The following is a 17150-nucleotide window of genomic DNA, read 5'->3' as shown; positions in this document are numbered from 1 at the left end:
TAAAAGTGAACCGATTACGATAAGTTATCGCATAGGGTATATTAAGTTTAACAAAAATATTTCATCTGATAAATTATCGTAGGCTAGGTTCTCTGCGAAACTGTTCCCCTGAAGATGGGTAACTTAATCTAAGTATAGGCCTAATAAGGACACAGATAAGTAGCTAAAAGAAAGTTATAGGATACATTACTTTTTTAGGTCTATTTAGGTAAGTTAGGTTTATATTAAGGCCTACCTTTTTTAGTTTAAACTTTCTACCGTAGGCCTACATTCTTTGACAGTGAAAAACACATTAAACACAGATTGTTGTATGAACAAATAAACATAGTACTGTGACATCATTAGACACAGATTTTTAACAAAACACTTGACAGGCCATACCTAGGCTAGGCAACACGGCTGTCTAGGCAATTAATGTAACAGACATACTTTACACAAAACAACTTTACATGACACAGCACTTCCTCGCTTCACCGCCTTCCTTCAAAAGTTTATACTGTTTAGGCTATATTTTGAAGTTAAGATTATCTACCTCAGCATTCTGATTGTCTGTCTCACCATTCTTCCACTGCCTTGGTACAATCGATGAAGACCTGTGAGCCCAATTTTATGTCTGCTCGTACCGTACGTCTTGATCTTCACTTCTTGGTTATCTGCGTAGTCCTTTTGTTATGGGCCCTTAGCAGCATTATTATAAGTGGGCTAAGTTAGCTCTTTGAAGCAGTAGGTTCCCACTTATTGACCTACAGTATTTAGTGTTCAATACTTGATGAAGGGTCCATAAGCTCAGTTGACACATTATAGTCGACTGAGAGTTCAATATTTAACTCACTTAAAATTTGTCACTTATTCCGACCAAAGTCGGGAAAGCTCCTTCCTATTGCCTATTCTTGTGTCCATTGGCTGAGTTTCATCCGCTCTTCATCAGAGTCTTAAGTCTACTTGTTCTAGGTTAACCTTAACTTAGTTTAGTGGATGAGGTTTGAGTTGAATCTAAAATGCAGTTTGATTGCATTACTTACCTACGTAATTTAAATGGATAGGATTTTATTCACAAACTTTTAAAACCTACTTAGGTTGCCGTCTTATTATCAATAGCAGAATGCACTAAACCTTGAGGAGTATGTTCTAAGACTAAACTTAATTTAAGCAGCATTTCTGATTCTGTCTTAGTTAGCGAGTGAACTGCAGACGACCGATGAAAAAAAGATATATTAAATGAAAAAAAACCTTATTTGATAAAAAAAGTCTTAGTACTTTTGTTATATCATTATACAGTAATATGAAAGTACAGTAACTTATCTAAATATTTTGGGGCAACATTTGAATGACTGTGACTGAATAGATAAAGCCACCGACGCGAGGCCTTACTGAAATTTAATTTAGAACAACCAGAACGAAAATAACTAAAACCATTGATTATTAGATAGTGAAATCTTATCTAATATTAATTAGTCAAAGATAACACTTAACTTTTAGCAAGTTAGGAAACAATAAGTTAGTAGACTTTCACCCACGGCATCGTTTACCGTCGCGTCGTACTTATTATATAGCATTGCCTACTGAAGAAACGTAGCTTGTAGAATAAACATGTAAACATTTATTTTCCAATCAATTGCGATACATTTTAGTAGATAATTTATTAACTCCTACCAGTATTTTCGTAAATACATTATTATCCTAGAAATTGTAGAGTTATAATGTGAATACGGTTTGACTGTTACTCTATGGATGAAAGAGTAGTCGTTCTCTTTGTCTCAAGTAAACGACAAAATTGTAGGTCGTAAAATGTAAACAAATAAAAAGAAGAAGAAGGTAGCTCATAATGTTAATCTTATGGGACAAAACTAAAAATGTTTTTTTAAGATTTTATAATAATTACGGAACAAATATTTTTCAACAACTAATGGTCGCAAGATAAAGTGGTATAGAATCTTTGTGCAACACATCAAGTTTATAACTTTAGGCATTCTCGAGATTTCGATCAACATAAAGATGCATTTCACACCAGTATGAGAATTCACTTCGTTCATTCAATAATATTAATCTTAATGAGAATGTTAATTAGGTTTGCTGCTGCAGGGCACTAATGTTATTATATGTGTTTTTGTTGAAATGTTAATAGCATACAACAAATTTTGCCAAGTTCGATTAAAAAACTGAATTTATTCTCCATAAGAATATAATACGAATTTTGAATGTACAGTAGGCCTGCAGTTTTTTGGAATTTCCTCAGTAACTGTTAGACATATAACATCTAGTATACTAATTTATTTATTTTTAAAGCTCTACAGAATAGTTATTGAGATAAATAGCAAAATTTTTTATTTTGGGGTTGAAAATGGGAAAAAGCAATTTTTACCCCATAAAAGCCCCCTTAAAATTGGTTGGTTGTTATATAACAGAGTGGCTAGTGACCTGGAAAACCTGGAAATGTCAGGGAATATTAAATATCTGGAAAAGTCAGGGAATTTTGTCATGAGTCAGGGAAAATTGTAAAAGGTTTAAAATAATTTTAATAATTGTTAGGAAAGGTTGATCTGGTGAGAGAATGTGTGACGTGTGGGTGAAAACTAAGAAATATGTTATGTCTGTACAAATAAATTTTGTGTTTTTGTACAAAATAAATTTTGTTATAAACTGTGTATCATCCAATCAAACTCAGTTAAGGTAAGTTGCAAAGTTTGAATATAAGCTAGCCTGTATCTATAGTATAGATTTTATGTATGTTTTTCATATAATCATATTTCATAAGATATTCTTCAGATAAAGATTAGTCCTTTTGATGAATTAGTTAGTATTAAAATTACAATTTTGAATTTGTCGATCAGGGAAAGTTAAAAAAAAATCATGGAATTGTCAGGGAATTTTTCAACGTGATTTCACTATCCACCCTGATAAGTTTGTATAGGAATTGTCTAATTAAGATTATTATTGATAAATAAATAGTTATTTACCGTTTGAATGATCGTAAGTTTACTCGTTATTACCAGATATTGATTTTTAAAAAATCCAAAAAATTGGATCATTAGCGAATTTCCCTGTTACCTTAGGTGGCACGGTAAGACCCAGACCTTGGACCCTTGAAGCATGGTAATCCCCAAATTTAATTATAACTTTCGTGTAGAGCAGAGGTTTCCAACCTACAGCCCACAGGATGGCACACACACAGCATGGTTTATGGCAGCCACAGGAGGCAAACAGAATTCATCCACCGTCCCTGCAAAGGCCTATTAAGAACTAATAATTTTTATATGATGGTATCATAGACAAAAATTATTAAATACATACTGTCAGCCATGCTGCGGTTACCATAGGTTCTGGTGCACACCGCTGGGAGTGCATGTAGTTACGTAGCGCCAAAGATAAAACATAGTCAATACACATAGTAGATTTTCCATCATTATGGAACAGCTGAAGCCAATTTTATTGTTATTTCTGTCCGGTTTTATCTAGATGTCGTGTTTTGTTTATATTTTTTTTCTTGTTATTTCAGTAACTTAAAACCTAGATTAATCAAATAAAACTATCTAATAATAAACAATAACTCGTCCACTAGCTATACAACCAAACAATGAGACACAAATAATAAGAAACTAACCCTAAAATAATAGAAACAAAAACACAACATCTAAAGAAAACCGGACAGAAATAAAAATAAAATTGGCTTTAGCTGTTCCATAAGGATGGGAAATCTACTAAGGGACTATGTTTTATCCGTGGAAGCGCGTACGCCGTAACTACACGGCGCTCCCAGCGGTGTGCGCCAGAACCTATGGTAACTGCAGCATGGATGACGGTCTATTATGGTATACATCAATGACCGTCTAAGTCTCGGAAAAACTAGTTAGCATATATATGCGGTTGATTGAAATGAAATGAGTCCAATTATGAGCCTTGTTCCATGAGGGAGGCCATATACAAGATCACTATGAGATTGGACAGCATTTTAAGCAGTAGTATTTTAGTAAACAGTAGAGACAGTTGAGGGATTTCAAAGTCAACTTTGCATACTGTAGTTAATTTTATGAAATCAACTTGTAGCTTGGTATTAACAGGTTTGTTAGTGACATGTAGAATTTCATCATCACACCATCTGACAAGATAATATTTATTATTTTAACTGAATGGAAACATAATGAACACATTGTGGATTTATTTTACTCACATTCCATTCAGTACATAATCACGAAAGAATTGAAGAAACATGGTATCGAAGTAGCGTTCAAGACCAACAATATGACAATTAATAAATTAAACGTTTCTGATTGTGTAGTTGACAGACACACAATCAGCTGAATGTTTGACGAGAGCATTATAATGCCGAAACGGCCGTAACTCAAGTTACAACAGTTAGAGCAGTAGACGAAGGTAAATACCTATTTTAGCGAATTTCCCATATAGGTAATAAGCTATTACCATAGGTCTCATGGTAAAACCTGGACCCGGGACCGATTTACTATTTCATTTTGAGGTCCCCAGAGGCCAAAATACCATCCGTTCAATCATATATATATATTTGTGTGTCCGTTGTAATGGTCAAATTGTGTTAGGGGTAAATCTTTATTTAATATACACGAACGATTCGAGCGTGGCGATTTGTCACGACGGCAACAATGACCCGCTTGGTCAGTGTCTTACATAGTTTGAGACTCGGCCGCTGCCACCTTGAAGCGCTGCCGTAGCGGTGGTGGGGAGGAGCCTAGACCGCCGGACAGTGGACATTTCTTGGGGCAGTCGGCGGCGAGCGATAGGTTCGCGCACACCAACCCTCCTTAGGCTGTGCGAGCGAACCTAATAAAGTATCGAAGGCGTGCGAAACCTCGATGCGAATCTGGAAGTATTGTGTTACGTAAGTACACTGTATATAGCTAGCGTATACGTTGTATCCCTCCTCGTATCCACTTTGGAGAGGGAAATTACGTTATTTATTAGGCTATTCTAGGCCGTTTATGGTAGTTTATCGACTGACGCTGCAAGTGTAGTGTCGCAGTAGCCTACGCCTTATTTTAGGCATCCTAAGCGGTTTTGTTTTATTTCAGATCAAGAGTTTTTATTTATTTTCCTTAAAGCCAAGAAGAATTGGCATTTAAGCCTTCTACGTTTTATTTTATTTCATTATTTACTTATCGCGAGTTAGCGTCGTTTTCTTTTGATTACGAGAAGATTATTTTAGTTTTATTTTGAGAAGTGATTCCTCGTTAAGCCTAGGAGCTGGCTCTCTATTTTATTTCCTAATCTTCGCCTATTTATCTATCGGCCCCTAGTAGTTAGCTGCGACTTGGTTTTTGTCAGTGCGTCTCTGTGCTGATACCAAGTTATAGTAGTAACTATAGTTTGTGTATTCATTGATAGTAATTCGTGTTCGGTGCGTCGGCGTGCCGATGTACACAGTGTGTACTTGTGTACTAGCAGATCGACGCAACAGTAAATTCAGGAGGACCGAGGAGCAGTGAGCGAGCGACGAAGACCGTTAGCGAGACCCTGGACTACTCGAGCTATCCGAGCAAATCGGAAGTAAGTTTAGGATAGGTGCCCCTACCTGACATAAACACCTCACACCGTTAGCACAATAACTCTAACAAAAATTATCCGATTTTGATGAAATTTTGTATAAAAACCTACATTTATTTGAACGAGTTCGCGAACCAGCAAGATCGGACCATGGGAACGAGGGTATATGGGGTGTTTTATGGGGTAAAAATAAGTTTTTTCCATTTTTGACCATACAATTTTAGAATTTCTTTCCCATCCATTTTGTAGAGCTTAAAAAAGAAATAATTTAGTATATTGAAGCATTGTTGTATGCCTAAATGGTTACGGAGAAAATTCAAAAAAGTGAAAATTTCCATGCTATTCTTATGAAGAAAATGAAAACTGTTGTAGTTTACTTGTTTATGGATATATGTTGATCAAATTTGGCAAATTTATTTTTTTCATCCTATACTATTGACGTTTGGTCAAAATCACTGTTTACCTTCCCCGTAGCAGCAAACCTAAGCACTCGTTAAATCTAATGTTATTTAAATTGGGGATAAATATGTCTAATTTATGGAAATATTTGAGTAAATATGTAATCAGACAAGTTGAAATTCGCTTAGTATGCAGGTTTGCTGCGGCGGGGGTATTTAATACTATCACAGCCACAGCTCAGGCACGGCCTCCTATAACTACAGGCCGCGGCGTTCGAAGTGGCAACACAGCATCGGATGGCTGGATGTAGCTACTGCTACGCTACACCACTGAACACCCACGCTCGCGCCGCGGAGGATTGTAACAAAGCAAGCAAATTATCTATTAATTTAGATGATTTATATCTGACAACACTGATGTTAGGAAAAGAAGAAAAGATTTATACGAGACTTTCGTGGCAATACAAGAATATAATACAATATTTATTAAGACCTTTTACGGTACATTGAACGTATAAGTATTAGGCCTAATTGTAGTTTTCTTCCGTCTTTTCTACGTATTTACTCTATGATTTATTATTCGTTAAACACTAAAGTTTAAATCCTATTTACAATGTTATTTAGTTACAGCTTCTATGTAAGCTATTGTTTTATCAATTAGAATGATGGTGTTTACTATACAAAGTAAAAATTAACAAAAGCAATAAATAACATTTCTTTATTCAAGAGAGGATTGACATCTTTCTATGGTTACAGTGGCTATTATTTTTGTCTTTTTTTACTTTCGTGTAAAAACCAGCCAACACAGAAGAACAACTGCACGCTAATTATACATGTTGTCGCTAATTTTAGTTATTTGCTAATTCCACCTAATTCTATCAAGATGGTGGTCGCCACGCCTCTATTGGTTGATGAGCGCTAAGCTAAAAGTTCCGCTAGCTCCGCCTTCCGATTGTCTGTTGCAAGAATATTATCAATGGGTTAGTTATTAATGGTAGGTAGCGCAATAAATTAATGAATGAAGTAATATTTTTATTTCTCCTAATACTACATTAAAATTCATAGTAAACTACTGCAAAATTATTAAAATGAAAAGGAAAATGGCATTTCTGTTTTAGGCTACCGTATTTAATTATGAAGACATTAAGTCGTGCAGTGTGCACCGTGTATGATTGATAATTGATAATTGATAATTGTACGTGTAAACTTAATGGTTGGATTGTAGTAAATAGTTAAGCTGTCTTCAAAATGCATTCAATGCTGTGCTGTTGGCTGTAATAATATTACTTATTACGGGGAAATATAAGGAACACAGGTAGAGCTTTCAGTTATAACTTCTGTACTGGTTGGGAATGTATGTACCTATATTAAAGCAATGTTTCATACAAAAGTAATATTCTCTTTAGGATAAATAAAAGGCATATCAACTTGCTTGAAATAATTCAGTTGGCATAAATTAATAGATACGTGATACTACAATACACTTTGCGGGCAGCGCTACTCGCCGCGCTGCGACATAAAACTGAGTTTTGGACGCTCTGTTCAACCCAAAATTATAACAAAACTAAGCATGATAGAAAGAAAAGTTAAATACAAACAGTAAAGTATATTCAATTATCTACAGCTTTCTCACAGACAAAACTTCTCTGACCAACAAACAACAATTTTAGTAGGCGACTAACTTTTTCACTATACTTTTCCAAACGTTTTCTAATGTGTTAATTTTAAAAATATTTTTATATACTACCAAATGAAATTTTAATTTTCAAAGCCATACCATTGGCATGAAGAGTTTATTCCCAAGCGCTGTACCAAATTTCAAAATTTTACCTCAATTGTAAGGGTGTAAAAATGCAGTATATTTCAACCGTGACCACTAGTTCCGTACTACCGTAATGGTGAAACGGCCGGGAGTTACTGCTCGGTGCGACGTTGACAATTCTCGCTGGCCGCAGCCTGTAGTTAAAGGAGGCCGTGGCTCAGGGGCTAAAAATTGATTTTAATCCATGGTAACAAAAATAAATCCACAATGTTTACGTTCAGTTAAAATAAAAAATATTATCTTGTCAGATGGTGTGATGATGAAATTCTACATGTCACCGTGCCTGTTAATACTAAGCTACAAGTTGATTTCATAAAATTAACTACAGTATGCAAAGTTGAGTTTGAAATCCCTCAACTGTCTCTACTGTTTTTCTTGTCATTACTGCTGCTTAAAATGCTGTCCAATCTCATACACGTTTGTGTGTACTGTACATCTAATTACTCAATACTTCTGTATGCTTGAGGATCCTATTGTTAGTTGTAAATTTGATATCAATCTATTAATAACATTATTTTATTTCAGACTTTGGCCGATGTGTGGTGTGAGACCTTCATTAACTCAAAACAAGAAGCTTACAGATCTATGATAGAACTTTTCATCCATACTGTTGGTGCAACAATTGACGTAACATTGGAAAATCTGAAGACATTTGATAAGAAGGGCAAGCATCCTGACAACAAACCTTGCATCACAAAGGAGTTACAAGAAGCTTTTGATGATTCGGTAGGCCTAACTAACATTTTCTTAGTCTCCGATTAATTAATATTGGTGTAATGGTGTATAAATATGTAGTGTGTATTTCAAACTAACGTTTTTATTAGCAGACTCAGTGAGTAAGCCTAACTAATGTTAAAAAAAAAAAAAAAAAAACAGTTGACTCAAATCACCATTAATTTTTATTGTTGTTACTTTTTGCCTATTGTTTGGAAACAGTAATCAGCCTAGACCTTCTTTAGAAAATCCTCAGTTTGAATTAAGAATCTGAAAATTAAAAAAATGCATACTCAAAACAAGTGAGTGATAAGTGATGAAATAAGTGCTTGAGTATAATTCAGCAGCAACTGTGGGCCTTTTTCTTCCTTCCTTTTAATCTCCAGAAAAATGCACGCCTTTACTTTGAATGTACTTTGAATGCATGTCAGTGGTTTCTTCAATACTGATTTGCAATACAATTCACAAATAAAGTCATTCTTTGTCATTTTAGTATATTTTAACCATTAAATTACACAATTTTTTAACGGTATTGCCATTTTTTATTTTCATTGTGTTTATAGTTTAGTTCAATAGTGCCAATGATCACATAAGCTCAGTTGATGGTGCACGTTGGCTGCGACAAGCAAGGATATTTCACTCTGCAACAGCAAGTTGGTGACTGCCGGGCGTGACAAGCCCTAGTTTTTTTTTTTTTTTTTTATGGAGAGATAGGAAAATGCATTTATGCACACAGGTGGCAGTCCCAGTTGTCCTTACTCTTCAGCAAGGTCTCACGGGAATGCATGGGCAGTAAATGCAGTCAGGTGAATTAGTTTTGGCCATCAAGTGCAGGTACAACTGAAAATAGCCGTGACCTGACAAGAACTGCGTGAGGTAATAGTCAACCTCACCGTGCCGCCGTTCCACCCACGGTTGGACCTGTCTGATGAGTCTGGCAGTCCCAACGTCCTCGAGTCTCCCTTTCCCAGCTTTCTTGCCACATCTAAAAAGTGCGGGAGCGATCTTCCGTTCTTGCAGCGTCCTTTCCGATGTAGCCTTGTCTCTGGTAGATTGCCTTCCTTCCCATCGCTGCCAAGAGTTTGACAGGGATAACTCCAGCAATCACCAAAACTTAGCTTTATTAATGTTTCAAGACAAATGTCTGTGTTGTACATTCAACTTGTTGATTCAAAAGAGTTATTTTTTTCAGGTTAATGAACACTTGAGCAAGCGCTTTATTTTGAACAATGGATACATGAAGAATTTCATTGAGTTTGTACAAGCTGCCTTGGGATATGGACCCCTATCGGATAAATATCTAGCATACAAGATGCATGTAGCGCTAGAGTTATTTGCGTATTCAGTTTGGCCACTGGCTCGCTATGCAGCCTGTATTATTGGTGAGTATCAGTGCAGATAAGAAAACCGAACAGTTCTTTATATGGAAAAACATATGGGTGTACAAGTTTATGGAATAGTTCCTACTACTAACAGAATTTAGTGAATTCATCAATATAGGCTTATTAAACTGAAATAAATAGGAAACTAGGCAATTAGGAAAAAGTTAGAGTTTATGAATATAAATTTACACAAGTAAATGCCAAATGCTAGATCTTTTAGAATTTCCTTCATGTATGATAAATTAGTGAATGAACTAATATGTTTATTCAACGTAATATAAACAGCATGAACAAAATACATACTTTGAATATATTTCAAAGACTGTTGTGTTAATTTTAAAGATAGTAAAAAGGTTTGCAACTTCTAAGCCATATTTATGATAGATAGGTTGGTATAAAAAAGATACTTTTGGGGTTATGTAATATTTTTTTATTGTTTGAAATAATCTAAAATCGCTTAAAAATAACTTGCAAAGCGGACGGAGACTGTTGCATTGTTGTGGCAGACTTTGGCCGCATGCCTCGATATGCACTGCAAAACTGCAACTAACCTCTAGTGGTCCCGTATCAATCACTAAAGCTGCCATATCTTAGTTAATAGTCCACGGAAAGTAAATAAAAGAAACGTCTTATAACACTTAAAACATATATTTACGCTTATACTGTTACTCACAAGACGGTAAATATACAAAAAAGATGGTAAGTGGTGAATGAAGACCCAATAGGCGAATGAATTTATGAATTATTAGATTCGCCTATTGGGTCTGGGAGTGTCCAATCAAAATCGATCACCACTTACCATCTCTTTTTTGTATACTTACCGTCTTGTGAGTAACAGTAACTTATAAGCGTAAATATTACGTTTTAAGTGTTATAAGACGTTTCTTTTATTTACTTTCCGTAAATTTAATAACACGTACAATGCTGATCAAGAAGTTATTTAATAGTCCAATCTTAAAAAATAAGGTGTCAATCGATTTGTTATTAAATTGCCTTAAAAAAGTTATTCTTGTAATTTCTTTTGTAAAATCAATGGTTTTCGAGTTATTTAAGAAAGAAAATTTTAAATTGCCACCATTTCGGATTGGTAAAACTTATAAATTTGATACTTTTTGCAAAGATTAGCCTTACCTGTCACTATTTACGTACCAAGTTTCAAGTCAATCGCTTAAAGAGTTCGAAAGCTATGGATTCATATGTGAAAATCACATACAGACAGACAACCGGAAAAGGAGGCTCCGGCGACCCATGTTTATGATGTAAAATATTGTTTATGATGATTGGCAAAGGCAACCCCTCTTGATGCCGAATTAAACTGTTATGGCAAGGACATTAAATAGACCTACGGTATATGTTTTCATCAAAGTCAAGGGATTTAAAAATAATTTGACTACATCCAAGAAACCTTAATAAAAATGTCATTAAAGGATTCACATTATTCACATTCAAGGGAAACAAAACACCATCTGAACAATATAGTCCAGGAGCTGAGGGGGGTTGAGCATGCATGTAAGTAATATGCAATGTTATTGCTGATTATTGTAATATGGACTGTGGTGATCAAAATTACGTATGTCGCCTATTTCAAAAGTGGTCGATAAGGTGGGGGGGAGGGGGCAAACATGGCGGTTTGCGCTTTGCGTTAAAACGCTGGTATTTCGAAAACGGTAAAAGATAGAACATCGGTTAAAACGTAATTGTAATTCTAAAAATGTGTTGGTGACTACAATAATGGCTATTGAGTCCGAGGTCGTATCTTTATAAATAAACAAGTTATTGTATAAAATATGTAAAAATGGACTTTTCGTGTAGTTTTTTTTACCGAAAGTAGAATTAATTTGTGAGTGTCGCAGTAGTAGTAGTAATATCAAATATCAAAGAAGTAATATCAAATATCTTTGCTGATAGTTGTAATATGGACTGTGGTGATAAAAAAATATGCATGTCGCCATCTTTTCAGGTGGTCGAGAACTTGGTGGGAGGGGGGCAAAGATGGCGGAACGCGCTATGCATTGAAACAACTGTAGCTCGATAATGGTACGAGATAGGACATCGGTTAAAACGTAGTTTTAATAAAAAAAATACGGCCAATAGAAAAAGTTATTGGGTAAAAAGTTGTATCTTAACTAATAAAAAAGTTATAACAATAATAAGTTTAACAAAATCTACATTATACAGCTATTTTCTTCAAAAATCATATGAATTGTTGATAAAAAATAGTGTAATTACTTAATTACTCAGCTAAATATTAACTAGAGGCATTTTCTTATTAGAAATCCTCATTTTCGGTACTAAGTGAACTTTTAATTAATAATAATTTAAATCAGAACATTTTTACAGTTTACAATGCTCATAGTACAAGTGTTCTATACACGTTTATTAAGTCAATAGTGCTCCATCAAAGTACAAAATTGGCTAAATGTGTTTAATAAAAATTCTTTGATATTTTGCAAAACTTATCACTGTAGCTTTACATTTTTAAAATTGTTGAAATAAGCGATTTGGATAATTGGAGATTCGGTTAATTGGAGTTCGGATAATTGGAGTTCTACTGTACGTATAATACTTGGGGTTTCGCCGCAATCAAATGCATAATACAGATTACCACTACAAATCAAATTTTTATTATAATGTTATAGGTTTATTACAATATGAATATGTAACAGATTCTTATTAAATACAGTTATATGAAATAAAAAACATAACTACAAAAGTAAATACCTTATAATAAAAAATACGGTAAATCTCTTCATTCTGTCCATAACAATTACACTGGTTGTTCATATTATTTGTTGAATTGAAATAGGTACCTAACTTTTGTAAGTTGGTGAAATTTTACTTTAAAATTGCCTAATCCACTAGTCACTAAGAACAAACTTACATAAAAACCAACCACACACAATTAAAAAAAAAAAAAACGTAAGCAACTTAAAATAAAACGTATTGAAATTTAAAATATTTAAATAACTATTAAAAGTTATAAAAGAATGTTATTTGTATAAATAAAACACAATAAATGTCAGTAGTCTTGAACTGTACAAATACTTTCACAACCCTGATATCACTGGGTTAAAAGTCAATTAACTTTTGGGGGATTAACAGTTGTGCCGATATCAGCAGTACTGCACAGCAATTATGACGCAACCTTTCGGACGAACCCCAAGGCGTTTTTACATTTTAAACCACATGTATTCGTAATAATATTTTTTTTTCTTATAAGAAAATGCATCTAGTTAATATTTAGCCGAGTAATTAAGTAATTACACTATTTTTTATCAACAATTCATATGATTTTTGAAGAAAATAGCTGTATAATGTAGATTTTGTTAAACTTATTATTGTTATAACTTTTTTATTAGTTAAGATACAACTTTTTACGCAATAACCTTTTCTATTGGCCATATTTTTTTGATTAAAACTACGTTTTAACCGATGTCCTATCTCGTACCGTTATCGAGCTACAGTCGTTTCAGTGCATAGCGCGTTCCGTTATCTTTGCCCCCCTCCCCCCAAGTTCTCGACCACCTGAAAAGAAGGCGACATGCGTATTTTTTATCACCACAGTCCATATTAACTATCAGCAAAGATATTTTATATTACTTCTTTGCGACACTCACAAATTAATTCTACTTTCGGTAAAAAAACTACACGAAAAGTCCATTTTTACATATTTTATACAATAACTTGTTTATTTATAGAGATACGACCTCGGACTCAATAACCATTATTGTAGTCCACATTTTTAGAATTACAATTACGTTTTAACCGATGTTCTATCTTTTACTGCTTTCGAAATATCAGCGTTTTAACGCATAGCGCAAACCGCCATGTTTGCCCCCCCACCTTATCGACCACTTTTGAAATAGGCGACATACGTAATTTTGATCACCACAGTCCATATTACAATAATCAGCAATAACATTGCGTACTACTTTCATGCATGCTCAACCCCCCTCAGCTCCTGGACTAATATTAGGCCTTTCAATTCTGCATTTTTTCAGGTAATTATAACTGACGTTATAACAGAAGCTAACCAAATTAATGCCAATTGAAACAAAATTGTGACAGAGAGGTAATGCAGAAAATCAGGCAGTTCTTAAGTAATGTAAACAAAATTTTATCGCTATAAAAATGACTGAAACATGTAATCGTACTGGCGACAATGGGTAGTACCATTGACTTTATATCTAAAGTCAAAGGTAGTAACATGGAGACTACATTATCATTGACGAAGATCAACATGGACAACCTAATTTTGTTTCTATAAACCATTAACAAATTTTGCTTTCAGCTGCAGCTCCATATTGCAAATGTATGTTTTGAACATTCAAACGTGCCAAAAACGATGGACAGCTAATTACTATTGAAGGGCACTAAAATCACTTAAATATGACAGCTTTAAAATGAGCCTTTGCTAAGATCTTTAGCAACACATGTATTAAGCAGTAGATTTGATCCATTCATTTGGGACACGGTGTATCCAGGCCCCATAAGCTTTAATTTTTGATTAATGTCCAGCAAACATTAACAACGACCAAATAAACATGCAATTAAATTTCTGAATTTATAATGTGCAAGCGGACTATGAGTCACTACAACACAGTGTATTAGTAACAGTGGGTTAGAAAGAAGCCTTTTAACAATAAGGTGTATTCACGGCATTTCTGTATTAGGAAGCTCATTCAGAGTTTACCTACCAAGCGAGACTGAGAATTTGATGAGCCTGGTGTACAGTCTGTTCAAAAACTAAGGGTGTCCGGGTTCGTCGTTTGCGCGCAGCGTTAAACTGGGACACCTTTTCAATGTGCCCAGTTTCGTCGTGTCGTGAAACGCCACCCCTGGACAACTTAAAAATGTGTCCAGGTTCGTCGTTTGCGTGCAACGTTAAACTTGGACACATTTGAAAGTGTCCAGGTTCATCGTTGTCTGATTGAGGCGGTGTCTGTTTTTATCGTAGTCCACGTTTAACGTTGTCCTACTTCGACATCGTCCTGTATTTAAGTATGATAATCTTACCTAACCTAACATAACCTTACTTAATCTAGCCTAACCCATGCTTAGGTTAGCAATATGCCGAAAATGACAGATTTTTGTTAAACCAAGGTTAGGTTAGGTTAGATTAGATTAGATTGTAATTATATTTGGGAAAAGTGTTTAAAATATCCTAAAGTAATAAAAAAACAAATTAAAATTATATATAAAAAAAACCCAATCTTTAGCACTTTTTTGGCAATTTTCAAACACAATTTTCATGGTGAAATAGGCGTTTGTGCGAAAAGGAAAGTGTTCAAAATAGGCTAAATAATGATATAAAATAATTTTTTTCAAAATTCGTTAGAAGCTCCTAAAGTAAACAAATACCGAAAATGTCTTCAAATATGACAACTTTGCTTGGCCACTATGGAAACTACCTGTGGCCACTCGGAGGGTTAATGCCAGAACCACAATTTTAATATATTTTTTTTTGTTATTTGATTTTCAAGACTGCACACATAAAGGAACCCCTTCTTGTATTAGCGAATTGCATTAAAATGAGGGATTTAGCACTTGCGTCAACAACTATAGAATGATTCCTTTGGATTAAAAAATTGTGTGACTTGGTACCATCATGGTTTGGAACGTCCAGATTAATAACTATAATTTTATTAAAACCAATTACGAATGGATAATTAAGAACTGAACTTACGTCATTGCAATATAGAAAGAAAGGATAGAATGTATATGGAAGTAGAGAGAGAGAGAGAGAGAGAGAGAGAGAGAGAGAGAGAGAGAGAGAAGGGAATATATTTAGAAAAAACAGCATCAGCGACCAGTGAAACATTTTACCTCAGGCTTGCACCCCCTGGTAGTGGTCACAGTCCAAACATATTTGAAACTTTTACTAACATTATAATTTAATTTAAACTTATAGGTACCTACTGTTTACAAAACTATTTATCACAAATTTGTTGTATATTTCAGGAGGATTACTTTTGAACCAATATACATTACACTTGCCTAGAGATCCACTTCCCGAATGGGAAGAACCACTGGTGACCAATCAAAAACTTGAAAGGACCTTTGACACATTTTTGAAATTTTTGTGGAGTTCTCAAAGGTAAATACTTTATTTACAATTTTAGCTGACATTAAACAAAATTTTGATGTTCATGAGAGATGTAGGATAAGTCAAATGTAATATTTAATTTCTTGTATCACTAAAATATTTTGTTATTTAGGATTTTGTGGGGTAACATTACTGAGTCAGTTTACATTAAAATCAATATCTTATTCATAATATCAAATCAAAAGATCTTTATTCATATTTGTAAATACATGTTTTCATGAATAGTGTCAAACAATTAACAAAAATAATTACATGAATAGGTAGGCTACAATCAAAATTATTATTAGGACAGTATTGATCACACTACTCCAGGTTGCTGTTTTCTGAATTTTAAAATCTATTATCTGTTCTAAACTTAAAAAAGTCATCAAATGAATAAAGTGCCCTCTGTATCAAAAATTCTTTCAATTTCACTTTGAAACCTCTATCATCCTGCATGCTTCTTATGTGATCTGGTATGTGATTTAGGAATCTGATACCGTTGTATGAAGTTTTTCTTTTGAACAATTCTAATTTATGATTTGGTAATACTACTTTATTTTTATTCCTAATATTATAGCTGTGGATATCTTTATTGGTAATAAAACTATTTATATTATTTTTACAAACATTATGCATTCTAAAATGTATAAGCTGTAAACAGTCAACATTTCAAATTAAGTAAAGTAAGTTTTGACAGATTCATTGTTCTTAAAGTTTAATATGGCCCTTAATGCTCTTTTCTGTCCTATTAGTATCTTTGTCAAATTTTGAGCGGATGTTCCACCGTAGACACAGATCCCATAAGAAACATGGGATTGAAATTGGCAAAATAAACACTTTTTAACACATTCGTATCGCAGAGATAATACAGTCTTCTGATGGCATAGATTCCTGAGTTAATTTTCTTTAAGACACTATCCACATGCAGATCCCAACAGATTTCTATCAATGATAAGGCCAAGAAATTTAGTATTTTCAACTTGCATAATTTCCTCATTATCTATGTAAATATTTATTTCTTCTTTAATTTGTCTTTGTTTAGTGCAAAATGATATGCAGTTAGTCTTTTGAGTGTTCAAAACTAAATCGTGAGTGATAAAGAAATCTTTAATTTTTGCTAACTCCACAAAGGAGTGAATTTCTAATTCTATACCAGTTTTTGCAGACATTATAAGGTTTGAATCATCGGCGTACAAACAGAGCTGATTTTTGATAGAGTTTCATTTACTTAG

General features: G+C 34.0%; 1 protein-coding gene across 2 annotated transcripts in view; it reads left to right on the top strand.

The window, feature by feature from the left end:
• Window positions 1-17150, top strand: part of LOC128999176 (uncharacterized) — a 152604-nt gene that overhangs the window by 32987 nt on the left and 102467 nt on the right. For both annotated transcript variants that reach the window (XM_054425576.1, XM_054425575.1), the window contains exons 4-6: window positions 8260-8460; window positions 9641-9830; window positions 15792-15927. In XM_054425576.1, the coding sequence (XP_054281551.1) occupies window positions 8260-8460; window positions 9641-9830; window positions 15792-15927 (527 nt within the window). The remainder of the gene's footprint in view (window positions 1-8259; window positions 8461-9640; window positions 9831-15791; window positions 15928-17150) is intronic.

Source organism: Macrosteles quadrilineatus, unplaced genomic scaffold (assembly GCF_028750875.1).
Source record: "Macrosteles quadrilineatus isolate MER2022 unplaced genomic scaffold, UCM_ALF_1.0 Scaffold_7__1_contigs__length_78375512, whole genome shotgun sequence".
Classification (NCBI taxonomy): domain Eukaryota; kingdom Metazoa; phylum Arthropoda; class Insecta; order Hemiptera; family Cicadellidae; genus Macrosteles; species Macrosteles quadrilineatus.
The sequence above is the reverse complement of the archived record's forward strand: the minus strand, read 5'-3'. Positions and strand labels throughout refer to the sequence as shown.